At 56.0% G+C, this 12,731-nt stretch overlaps 1 protein-coding gene across 5 annotated transcripts in view; it reads right to left on the bottom strand.

The window, feature by feature from the left end:
* The window catches only part of ZDHHC18 (zinc finger DHHC-type palmitoyltransferase 18), a 27,935-nt gene extending 15,204 nt beyond the window's left edge, over positions 1 to 12,731 (bottom strand). For 2 of the 5 annotated variants that reach the window (XM_065930155.1, XM_065930154.1), the window contains exons 1-2: positions 12,337 to 12,731; positions 7,797 to 7,957 (exon numbers count right to left, since the gene is read on the bottom strand). In XM_065930155.1, coding sequence (XP_065786227.1) covers positions 7,797 to 7,957; positions 12,337 to 12,653 — 478 coding nt within the window. In that variant the 5' untranslated portion in view covers positions 12,654 to 12,731. The remainder of the gene's footprint in view (positions 1 to 7,796; positions 7,958 to 12,336) is intronic. The other 3 variants (XM_065930157.1, XM_065930156.1, XM_065930158.1) reach the window with 2 other exon arrangements.

The raw sequence follows: 12,731 nt of genomic DNA, 5'->3' as shown, positions 1-12,731 counted from the left end.
ACCTCAGACATGCAGATGACACTACCCTAATGGCAGAAAGCAAAGAGGAACTGATGAGCCTCTTGATGAAAGTGAAAGAGGAGAATGAAAAAGCTGGTTTAAAACTCAACATTCAAAAAACAAAGATCATGGCATCTGGTCCCATCACTTCATGGCATATAGAAGGGGAAACAATGGAAACAGTGACAGACTTTATTTTGGGGGGCTCCAAAATCACTGCAGATGGTGACTGCAGCCATGAAATTAAAAGACACTTGGTCCTTGGAAGTAAAGCTATAACAAACCTAGACAGTGTATTAAAAAGCAGAGATATTACTTTGCCAACAAAGGTCCATCTAGTCAAAGCTATGGTTTTTCCAGTAGTTATATGCGGATGTGAGAGTTGAACCACAAAGAAGGCTGAGCGCCGAAGAACTGATGCTTTTGAACTGTGATGTTGGAGAAGACTCTTGAGAGTCCCTTGGACTGCAAGGAGATCCAACCAGTCAATCCTAAAGGAAATCAAGTCTTGAATACTGGAAGGACTGATGCTGAAGCTGAAGCTCCAATACTTTGGCCACCTGATGTAAAGAGCTGACTTATTTGGAAAAGACCCTGATGCCGGGAAAGACTGAAGCCAAAAGGAGAAGAGGGCAGGCAGAAGATGAGATGGTTGGATGGCATCACTGACTCAATGGACATAAATTTGAGCAAACTCCAGGAGATGATGAAGGACAGGGAAGCCTGGCGTGCTGCAGTCCATGGGATCACAAAGAGTCAAACACAACTGAGCAACTGAACAATAACAACAAGCAAGGCACAGGATCTGGAGTCTGAAACGCTGGTTTGAATCTTGCTTTTGCTAGTCACTTGCTACTTTAGGAAGTCCCTTCACCTCTCTGAGCCTCAGTTTCCTCATCCATAAAGTGGAGACAAGACTGTCTCACTCTCACAGAGCCACGGTGAGGGCTGAGTGAGAGGCTGGGAGGGCAGCCCTGAGCAGAGCACTGGGTTCACAGGAGCCTCGGTCTTGACAAACAGCTCAGGCTGTGACACGCAGGGTATAGAACTCCCCAGCTCCTCCCAAAGCTGTTGATGCTGCTGCAAACTCAACAATAATCCTGTTCCTCAGGCCCTAGGTCCCAGCGCCTGCCCCTGCCCACTGGTGTCTCCCAGATTTGGATACAGGCTTTGGAGCCAGACAGGCATGTGGGTATGAATCTTGGCCCAATCGCTTATTGGCTGTGTGATGTGTATCAAGTCGCTTAACTTCTCTGTGCCCTCATCTGCTGAAAAAGAAAATGGGCCATAATCGAATCCACCTCCGAGTGCTGTTAGGATGATCAGGCGAGAATTCATCAAGTGGGTTCAGCAAAGTGTCAAGCAGCTGGCAAGAGCTCAATAAACACTAGCCATTACTATAACTGGTGTTGTTTCTGTGGAACACAACATTCCAAACTGATTTATGCAGAGACTTGACAACACAACCCAGCTGTGAGTGAAGAACAGCCACAGACCCTCTTCAGGGACCAAGAGCAAAGTTCCTGGACCCCTCACTGGATTCCCAGAGGCCCTCCCAGGGCAGAGGGGAGCCCACACCTCTCCCCAGGGCAGGAAGAGAACTCCTGCCAGCATGCTGTGGCCTCCAGCAGCCAGGCCTCCTCCTCTCTAGAACTCTGAGAAAGAGGAAGTGAGGCTCTGGGCACCCAGCGTCTTCAGGCTGCTGGGAGCTGAAGGTGGAGAAGAGGAAAAAGGGCCACACTAGTACAAAGGTGCCCCCCCGATGCTGAGTAAGGTCACCAACAGCAGGGTCCCAGACGGGGCAAAGGCGGCCTTGTGGGCATGCTGCTACAGCGCTGAGCCCCACGTGGGGAAGGGGAAGACGAGCAACTGTTGGCTTTTTCTCAGGCCAGACAGTGCTGACCAACAGCTGCCCTGGAGCCGGCCTCAGAATCTTCCTCAAGCCCATTCCTCCGGCACCCATCACCAGTGGTAGCTTGTCAGTGCCCACAGCCAAGGCCACTAACCACGCCGACCACAAGGCTCAAGCCTCTTCACTTTCAGCAGAAGAAAACCACTTTCAGAGCACGTGGACATTCCCTGTTTCACTTGTACCCAAACACCCTGGGCTGGGACGTGTGCCTGAGTTTTATCGACTGCACTCCAACAGTACAAGGTGGGGCTGAAATTAGAACCCTTGTTCTCCAGGGCATTCATCTGTCCCTTCTTCCAGACACAAGCATCTGTGATGACAAGTTACTGCACAAGGCCCAGGGTGGCGGGTAAGGGAAACAGGGGTAAGTACACAGAGGTGAGTAAATGTGGTTGCTTTGTTACTCAGTGCAGAAAACAGTTGTTGCAGAAATGAACGAAGAAGCCCTGCCCTGCGGGAATCTAAGATCTCCTCCAGGGCTCTGTCTGGTGCAGGGTCTGCCCCAGGAAGTAAAAGGCACCCCCAGGGGGGAAACTAAACCCACCCCCCGCCCCACGTGGTAATGAGTGGGAGGCTCCTTCTCGCTACATGGCTGGGAGAAGGAAACGAATCTCCCACGCCTTTCTCTTGACCAGGGGGCCTGCGCTGGGTCTCTTCACCCCAACCCCCCAGAGACACGCAGCCCCAGCTCTGCAGGATGAGCATGAATGGCTGGAGCTGAGACTGAAGCCCTATGGCTGGCGGGGAGGCCCCTGGGGCTGGCCATGAGCTACTGAGAGGTGTTAGTGAGGGGAGACCGAGCACCTCTCTCCGCCCTGCTGGGCCCTGACGCTGCCCTCCCGATGCCCCACCTGCGGAGGAAACAGCTGTGGGTACTCACTCCCAGGCGTGACGTCAGCCAGGGCAGCCAGGCTGTGAGCACCAGGGTCACTGTAATCTCCGCCTGACCAGTTCTGTTCCTGCTAGAGGTTTATGGAGCCCCATAGGCTTCCTGGCAGGCCTGGGGATACAGAAAGAGCTTGGCCTGGGGGCAGAGTGAGCAGGAGAGGTGGATAATTACAGAGTCAGTGCAGGAGGCACTGAGTCAAGTGCAATGACTCTGGGACCAGTGTGACCTTATTGGGAAACCTGGCCTGGCCCCTTGTTAGCCTGTGATTTGGAGGAAGCTGCTCAACCTCCTCGCTGGGTGATGGCAGTACTGACCTTATCAGATGATGATGCCAATGAGCGATGGAAAGATGTAACCCAGGGATGGTCAATCAATGGTGTTGCCAGTGTCTGTACTCAACACCATGAGACAAAGTGGAATACGTGGGGTGGGAGGCAAGAGGCAGCATTCAAGAAAGCAATGAGAAGAACTTCCCTAGTGGTCCAGTGGCTGAGAATCCGCCTTGCAATGCAGGGGACGCAGGTTCGATCCCTGGGTGGGGAACTGAGATCCCCTATGTTGCAACTACGAGCTTGCAAGCCTCAGTGAAAAGATCCCAATAGGGGCAACACAGATCCTGCATGCTGCAACCTAGGCCTGGCGCAAATATACAAATAAATTAAAAAATAAACACTTAAAAGAAAAGAAAGCAAGAGGGGATGAAGAAGCTGCAATGGATGGGAAAATGGGAAAGACAGAGACCTCAGGCTCCTGGGGTGGGGGGCAGAGCACAGCAGCAGAGGGGACCCCGAGAGTCAAGGCAGGAGCATGTGGTGCGGCTGGGGAGCTGGGCAGTGGAAGGAGGTGAGGAGGGAAGGCGGCCGGAGCCCGCCTTGATTCTGAAGGCCAGCGCGCCTCAGGGGCGAGCTTTCAGGAAGGCGGGAGACGGTGTTTCCTGGTCACACTAGGCAGCACTGAATCGCATGATGAGGAAAGGCATCCCCACTTCCAATTCTCTCTCACGCCTTGACTCCATCCAGGACAAGGTCTCAGCTCACAAGCCCTCCTCACAGCCTCAAAGTAACTGCCTTCCACAGGCAACTGTAACCACCAAGAATTCTGTGACGCTGTTACGCTTTTGTCCTTATGATTATCTTCTACTTGGAGCAAGTGGCTTCTGCTAACAGGAGTGATACACATTTTCCCGTGGAAAAATACATCTAAAAGCAAGCCATTTACAGGAAAACTCTAAATAAAGGAGGGTACCAAGGTGAGATGCCAAAAGGGCAAAAACCACTCAGGTTGTACGTCAATGGCCGACCTTCAGGAAATGGGGCTCAGGGCACTGGGGAGCGGCCCGCATTCTGGGCTGGGGGCGGGGGGCCGGGCTAAGGGGACCTTGGAGAGACAACCGTGACCGAAGGGAGAGTGGCCGGTGGAGCACTGGGCCAGTCGGGGTGGACAATGAGCTGTGTCTTCCCCGGGGCAGTGGGCTTCAGAAGGACCCCACGGGAGACATCCTGGAGACAGACAGGATGTGGTTTGTGACCTGCTGTGTGGCTTGTCTCTGTTGTGTGAGCTGTAACCGTGGCGAGGGGAGTGTCTGTCACCCGGATTCGGGTGTTTCCATGACCTCCCATCACACTGGGGACTTTCAGGAGCAATGCTGCCGCCTCCTACCTCTTCTCCACCTGCCCAGAGCCTGCAGGTGGTCCAGATGCCGGCCTCCCCAGCTGTCAAATCAGGGGCTCAGACCAGGCTGGCCCATCAGCCCCGTCAGCCTGAGCCTCTGGGGTTTCCCCAGACTTCCACCGCTAAAACAGGGACCATCTTGGGCAAACTGTGAGGCGCTGGCCACCCCACCCCAGACTGTCCTTAAAGGGTGGGAGCCCTCGAGCCAGATCCGGTGGGGCTGGAATTGCTGTCTATGTGGCCAAAGCGAGAAGGTCACACTGTCTGCACGGATGCAGGGCCCCAGTGACCAGCTCATGTTTATATAAACAACATCACCCGCCTCAGAGTCAGCACCCAACCTTCTCGAAAAGGCTCAGTGACAGCGCGGGCCAAGACCTAGTGGGCTCTCCATGGCTCTGGGCGCTGCTGCCGCCACCACCTTCTCCATGACCACCGCTAAAGAGACAGCCAGTGGGAATCTGCTGTGACTCAGGGAACTCAAACTGGGCTCTGTAATAACCTAGAGGAGTGAGAACGGGTGGGAGGGAGACTCAAGAAGCGGGGGGACATAGGTACACCTGTGGTTAACTCATGTTGATGTATGACAGAAATCAAACCCATGTTGCAAGGCAATCATCAATCGATCAAAAGTAAATAAACATTTTTTGAAAAGGCTCAGTGACTTTGGTCCTTTTTAAGAAAATATGTTTCACTTTGAGGAAAAGCCGCCAGCTCAAGTTCAGAATTCAAAGGCCCCAAAGATGGCACCTTCCAGGCTGGGCAACTGTTCTCAAAGGGATGTTTCCAACCCTGACACTCAGGGGTCCACAAGACTGTCTCCACCCCATGCTCCAAATTCTCCGAAGCACCCCTGTGTCCAGCCAACACTGCCTGCTCAGCATCCACACCGGCCCCTTTGTACCACTGTCCTCTTCTCAGGCCCCACTGACATGGGGGGCTCCCCTCACACACCTTCCTATGTTTGAAGTCCACTCACACTGCAGGGTTTGGCTCATGGAAGCCTCTCCAGGAAGCCTCCCCGAAACCTCTCAGCACAAGACACTCCTGGTTCCTTCTATCCTCTTCCAAAGCCCGATCTCACCTGTGGCGGCCAGACGGGGCTTCCCCCAGGGACTAAGCAAGCCTGGAGATCCCCAGAAGGAGGGTTCACATCAGATTCATAACCCCCACCCCCACCTCCGTGCCTCCTCTCCCAGCAGTCAGGAGTCAGCACACAGAATTGACACATGACTGGCCAAACCGATGACATCTAACTGGGAGACATTCCAACCGTTTTTCCACCGGTTACTGAGGGAAGCAAGGAGGGCCTCACAGAGGCTGATGCATTCAGCTCCCACGTGCAGACAAAGTGAACAACACACTCGCCACCCAGGAAAGACTGCTGGGCCTGCCTGACGATTCTGTAACGACCCAGGGCCAGAAGCTCTGGGAAGGTACGACAAAGGTATGGCCCCACTGGGGTCACGCAGGCTTCCCAGACACTTGAATTGAGACCTAATAACAAACAGCATGTGCCCGTGGAAGAATGGGATGTGTCCCGGCCACCATCCCAGAGGAGAAAACAGAGGATTTGGGAATCGAGGCTCCGGGGCCATGGAACACCCTGCCTCAGTTTCTGCAGCAGCCCAGCCAGCCTCATAGCTGCAAGGATCTGTAGGAATAAAGCACAGTCAGGCTCTCCCCGAACCTGGGGATTGTCCTGGTCAGTACGACCCAAACAGCTCACAGGGAGGCCGGAGGACGCCAGGCAGCCAGACCTCCAAGGCCCAGGCTGAGTCGGACATTAATCCGGCCTCATTAGCCCCGACCTGGAGGGAGGAGAAACGGGGCTGCCTGCAATCAGCTGCCGGGTCAGACCTGGGACACTGGAATGGTGGACGCTGGGAGGCTGAGTGGCAAGCAGCCCAGGGGTGCGAGAAGGAAGGAAGCTGGATGTAGGCCGAGGAAGAAGGCAACCGAGGGTGTGGCTGAGGACAGGCCAGGGCAGCGGGAGGAGACAAAGAACAGACAGGCGTGGGCGAGCATGCCCTCGCCCCCTGCCTCCTGAGCCGCTCCAGAGCATCAGTGGAGCGACTTCCAGGACGGATGCCGCAGGGCTCTGCCCCTCGCGGGCTGCCAGGGCTCTTCAGAGGCAGCTGGGTGCTTATTCAAAAGCCTGTCTGAGAGTCACCCTGTTAGGGGAAGGAGCCAACCACAACCGGAAACCCCCGAGGTGTGCAACCATCCACGTCATTGCTCAGCAGGAAGAAGCCAGGGTGGAGCAGGCTGAGATTAAGGCCTGGCACCAGCGGTGCCCAGGCATCTGGGGGGGCAACCTGTGCGGCGCCTCCGGGAGGCCAGGGGCCACCTGGGTGCTGCCAGCACAGGTCCTCTGTGGCCATGCTGGCCTTCCTGCCGCCCCTCAAACACAGCAGTCTGCTCGCCGCTCCCAGCTTTTGCTTGTACTGTGTCCAGGCCACATGTGACTGGCTCATCTCAAGTGCTACCTCCTCCTGAGGGCCGGCCTGACCACCTCATCTAGACCAGCCCACCCCCCACCCCAGCGAGCTCTCCTCAGACAGCGGCGGCGGCTCAACCCCTCATCTCTGCGGGTCTTTGTGTCTTTGCTCGGAGATCAGCTCCTTCACAAGGCCTTCCACCCCGATATTTACAACTGTACATCCTCCCCCAGCTCTCACCCTGGCTCCCCGAGCTTCCTTCTCTGTGTCACAGCCTAGATGCTGGTTAACTGTCTTTCTTCCCCCACTGGAATGTCAGCTCCAAGAAGACAGGGATTATCATCGGATTTGTTTGCTACTGTATCTAGAAAAGGTGCCTGGCACATAGTAGGGGCTCAGTAAATGTTTGAGGAGTGAATGAATAAGTGCATATGAATTTTTAAGAGCAGGGTCTCTGGTTAGAGTGCCTAGGGTCCTATTTGGGCTCTTCCACTTACTCTGTGACTTGTGACCATTTACTTAACTTCCGAGACACCCAAGGTAATTAATCAGTAAAAGGAGAATAACAACAGTACCTGTCTCATGGGATTACCAGGGGATTAAATATGATCATGCATATACAGAGGTGAACACAGAGTCCGGCCTCCTGTAAGTACTCAGGACTGTCCGGCTGCCAACACCAGCCCTCCCGTGCAGGTATTTCTTGCTTATGCTCACTTGTTTATCCTCTGCTTCTTGCACTCTTAGCATCAGCTCCAGCTGGCCCTGCTCGCCCCCAGACCCCCAGAGCCTAGCACACTGTGAGAAGAGAAAATCAGGCCTCCTCTCACATCAAGGAAGGTGCAGTTTGCAGGCACAGCCACAGCTGGAGCAGGAGCCTCACCGATCTGTTTCTCCAGGGCGGCTGCCTCACAGACGGTGGCTCGGGGCAGGATTCCGGGGTCGGTGAAACTTGTCTGCAGCAGGCAGCTCATGACGAAGAAAAACAGGATGGCAGCAATGATGGGGATGGCGAGGGTCAGGTGGCGGGCCAAAAAAGGACAGCTGGAAAAAGAGAGGGAAAGAGACGTGAGCAGATACCCCGGGGGCTGCCTGGGGGCCAGGCAGGCGTTGTCATCCCAGTAACCAGCACCATGGTCCTGAACGGATGCAGGGGTACGGCACCTGGGTGAGTGTAGCCACACACCCTTACGTCCTTACGCCCTGCCCTTCCGTGCCTAAAGCAGACATCACTAATTGATCCCTGCCCTTTCTCCCTCAGTGCCTGGCAGATGTGACCAATAGGTCCTGGCACTCAACCCCTGCACTTGGCTGCAACCTCTGAATCCTTTTACACACAGAGCTTCAGGCAGCCACCACCAATGAACTGGACTGTCACTCGAGATGACTCATCCATGACAATGTTCACTCATTTTTTCGGTCACTCCACATGTGTTTACTGAGGTCTTTTCAGTCTTCCCTGGTGGCTCAGGTGCTTATCCACCTGCAATGCAGGAGACCGGGGCTCAATCCCTGGGTCGGGAAGATCCCCTGGAGAAGGAAATGGCAACCCACTCCAGTATTCTTGCCTGGGAAATCCCACGGACAGAGGAGCCTGGTGGGCTACAGTCCATGGGGTTGCAAAAAGTCAGACACGACTGAGTAACTAACACAACAATTCCAGTCTTAAAGGCAATACCTTTAACAAGCAGCAGGGATTATGGCTGCTTGTGAGTAAGACAAGAGTTCCCCTGCTCTTTCAATGAGGCTCAGTCTAGTGGGGAAAACAGACACATAAACAAAGAATTGCCACACAGGGTTTGCATGTTATAATGGGGAAGGGGGAAGTAGCAGAACAGTTAGAAAAGACTGGCTGGAGGAGAGAAAGCCTGAGCTAGGACCTGAATGAGTCGGGTCTGCCAGGTAAAGCGGGGCTGAGGGAAGAGCCTGGTCCAGCCACTGCCACTGTCACCCAAAGACTGGCATCCCAGCTCGGTTGTATCAGGCCCCCTGACCCTGGTGAGCCCCAACAGCCCGCGCATGGGTCTAATGCTGAGGCCCACCCATACTATTAACCACCGTCCTACGTGGCCTTCCGTCCAAGAGCCAGAGTGGCCCCTGGTGGGCTGAGAAACTACTATCTGGAGATGACTGGCCGCTGGGAGGCCTGAGTCAGCCCAGGTTCCAGGAGCCGGTGAAGCAGCAGGAACAAAGCTGTGGGTTATCTACACTGACTCTGGAGCCTCCCCTATTGGAGGTTCTGGCCTCCAGAGAGACCCTTCCCTTCAGGAGCAGAGACCCAAAACCAAGGGCTCCCAGGGGGCCACGTGCTGCTCCAAACACATCAGTGGTCCCCAGTCTGAGCCTCAAACGGAGCTGGGCCCTCATGTCACCCACGTGACAACTCAAAAATGTTCACGTACAACTAGACTTCTTGGGCGATGGAGAAGGCCTGAAGTTTGAGACTTGCAGAGCTCTCAGAGACAGCAAGTCCTGGCCCCCTGGTTTTACTGAGGGAGGACCCCAAAGCCCATGGGCAGATCCTAAGTCACCCAACCAGGCAATAACAGGATGGGGGTCTCCAGGCTCCCAGCAAGTGTTCTGTCCATTTCATTCAACAAATACATATATTTTCCATTGTACTGTAAAATAGTTACTGTATTGAGTGCCTACTACATACTAAGCCCTGTTTTTGGCACTCTGGATACAACAGTGAGAATAAATTCCTGTCCTCATAGAGAGAGGAAAGAAGCTAACAAAAAGCATAAGTACCGTATGTCGGATGGAGGTAAGTGTTTTGGAGAATGAGTCAAGGCAGAAGTGACAGGAGGCTGGGGCGCAGTTGCCTCTATTATAGGGATGGTCAGGGAAGGACAGGAGAAAGTGTGGGAGGGAGCCAGGTGGCTAAGGGAAAGACATCTCAAACCGTGCAAAGGCCCTGAGGTCGGCGTGCACACGCTGGTTAGCGTGCCTGGGAGGGAGGGCACAGGGACAGTGGGAGGAGACGGGACAGGGAGGAAGCCATCACCAGGGCTCCAGCCCTTATCTAGAGAGCCACGGGATATTCAGATCTGACGTGGAATTAAAGGAGCCCTCTGGTTGCTGCGCTGGGCAGGAAGCAGGGCAGAAGCTGGGATGCCTGTGCAATATTGCTTCAAACCCAACAGAAGAGAACACCATTCACAGCAGGAAAGGTCCCTGCTGAGAGCCCTGGGAGAGTCCTCTCAGCCTCCAGGCCCCCACTGAGCCCCTACCCCAGTCCAGGCCCAGGTGAGCTCTCGGCCCGAACCCGGACCCTCTTGTCAATGCCACCAGTCCAGGTGAGGAGGAGCAGAGACAAAGAGGAGATGCTCTACCAGCCCTCCTGGAACCCAGAAGTCCTCGCTGCTGCTCCCTCTCTGGGGACAAGCCTGGCACCCATGAAGACATCCCCTCAGCCCAGAGGAAGTCCTGATTCTGAACGGACCAAATCCCACAGTACAGGGTCACAGGGGCCAGCCTGAGCAATCACCACTCCCTCCTGCTTCAGCCACGGCCCTGGCTGGAAGGACCTGGTGGAGCCCGAGGGAGGCTGGAAAAGGCACTTTCAAAAGACATGGGCCGGCCCAAGGAGGTGGATCTGAAACTCAGCCCAGGGGCCGTGCTGGGGGCTGGGGGAGCTTCCCCAGGGCTTCTGCTTGCTCATTATTCCAGAACTTTTTATCCACCCTGAGTCAGAAAGGCAAGCTGAAAGGGAGAAGCTAATTTGTAGAAAGTCCTCATCTTGCTTCAAGGGGAAGCCCAAGGTTGCAGAAACAGGACCTGGCAGTTGAAAGGGTAACCTGGGGGCCCATGTCTTTGCGGCAGCCCAACCATGGCCCTTGGGAAGGGTTTTCTGGTGATGACAAGTAATAGCAGCAGCCAGCTCTAAACACCTATTACCAGCTAATAGCTTACGGGCCTAGATTCATGTCATCCTCGTGACACCCTGAGGGGGTGGGTAGTGTCATAAATACTGTTTTATAGATATGGAAACTGGGGTCTGAGAAGCAAAGCGACGCCCCAAAGTCACTCACTTAGTGCCTGGTGGAGCTAAGATCTGAACTCGCTCTGCGGGCTGCAGAGATGGTGTTCCTGACCACCTGGGTAACTGAGTAACCACCTGGGTAACCACCTGGGTAACCACAAAGAAGGATGAGCAGCGGAGGAGGGAGAGGTGGGACTCAGGCAGCGCGAGTGTGTGAGCACGCAAGGAAATCAGGGAGCAGGCAGCTCAAGCTGGAGATCAAAGGTACAGTGGAAAATTTCTGATACAAAGATGTGACCTGGTACGTCCCTTCCTGCATCCCTAAAATGGAGAACCTGTGTGGGCCAGTACCAGGTCACTGGGGACATGAAGAGGTCAAATGCCCACGGAGGCAAATATGACCTGTCACACGGAAATACTCTGAACTCTTGAAAAATAACAAGGCGCTGCAGCTGTTCCTGCTATGGAACCAGCCAGAAGGTGCTCTGGAGTCTTGGGAAGGGAAACAAAGCCAGGAAGTCAGGAGGTGGGGGCAGGGGCCTGGGAGATGTCTGGGGGACCAGAAGAGGCAGAGGGAAGAGCAGAAAGCTCTGGAGAAACTGAGGAAGGTGCTGAAGGGGAAAGGGGAGGTCTGGGAGGCCCAAAGACAGGTGAGGGTTTAGGGTGAGAACCACTGAGGGGAAAGTGAGGGGGTCGGGTCTGAGAGTAGAGAGATGACCAGGGGACCCTGGAGGGAATAGGGAAGATGGCTGGGGATACTGGAGGTGAGAGTATATAGCCAGAGGCGAAGGAAGACATTCAGAAGTTGTCTGGAAGGGATACAGAGATAGGATGCCTAGAGGGGTCAGAAAAAAGCTGGTGGCAAGAGACAGTACAGAGGACAGGTGAGGAGCTGCAGAGGCCTGGGGCAGCTTCTGAGCCGGCAGAAAGGATGGGCGTCCTGGAGGGACACGGGGGAGGGCGGTGTTCCTGGCCAGAAGCTGGCAAAGGCAGAGTGTCAGTGACGGAGGGGGTACTAAGGGAGGGGCCGGGATGAGGCGGCTGGCAGGCAGGGACGAGGGGACCAGCTTAGATGATGATCCACATGGGCACGGGGGAGATGCCGAGTCTGGGAGTGTTGGAGGGGACCAGGAAGGACAGATGGGGGATAAGCAAGAAGACGGGAGAGGCCTGAGGGCAGACTCTGAGGGGAACAGGGAAGATGACGGCCAAGGAGGGGCTGGGAAAGGAGGGTGCCTGGCAGGTGCTGCAAAGGGTGCAGAATCGGGGAGGGGGAAGACGACGGGGTGCCCGGCAGGCGACCAGAGGAGCTGGAGTGTCCATCAAGGCCTGGGGAAGGTGAGGTGAGCGGCAGGGGGCATCCGGCACCGGAGGGTACGGGGCGCCTCGGTGGGCGGGGGCGGGGACGAGCAGGGTAGTGGGGCGCCGCGGAACTCACTCGAAGACGAAGAAGAGGATGGTGGTGGTGAGGATGAGCAGCAGCGTGAGTGCGAAGACGCCGCCGTGGCCGGCCAGCATGAGGCGGCCGCCGCAGTAGAAGCGGTTGCGGCCCGGGAACACCTCCCACTTGCGCCGCGGGCGGCGGCCGAGGCTCCCGCTGCCGCTGCCGCTGCTGCTCCAGCGCGGCGCGGTGGCGGGCGGCGGGGGCCCGGGGCCCGGGCCGGGGGGCGAGGCGGGGCCGGGGCGGCGCGCCTCGGGGGAGGCGGGCGGCGGGGCGGCCCCGGGGCTGATCTGCTGGTACTCGCAGTCCTTCATGCGGCCGGCCGCGGACCTGGGCTCCGCGCCCCGCGGGCCGGCCGGGCCGCACGGGGACCGGGGCCGAGCGGAGGAGGT

The sequence above is a fragment of the Muntiacus reevesi genome, chromosome 3 (genome assembly GCF_963930625.1).
Source record: "Muntiacus reevesi chromosome 3, mMunRee1.1, whole genome shotgun sequence".
NCBI classification, from domain to species: domain Eukaryota; kingdom Metazoa; phylum Chordata; class Mammalia; order Artiodactyla; family Cervidae; genus Muntiacus; species Muntiacus reevesi.
The sequence above is the reverse complement of the archived record's forward strand: the minus strand, read 5'-3'. Positions and strand labels throughout refer to the sequence as shown.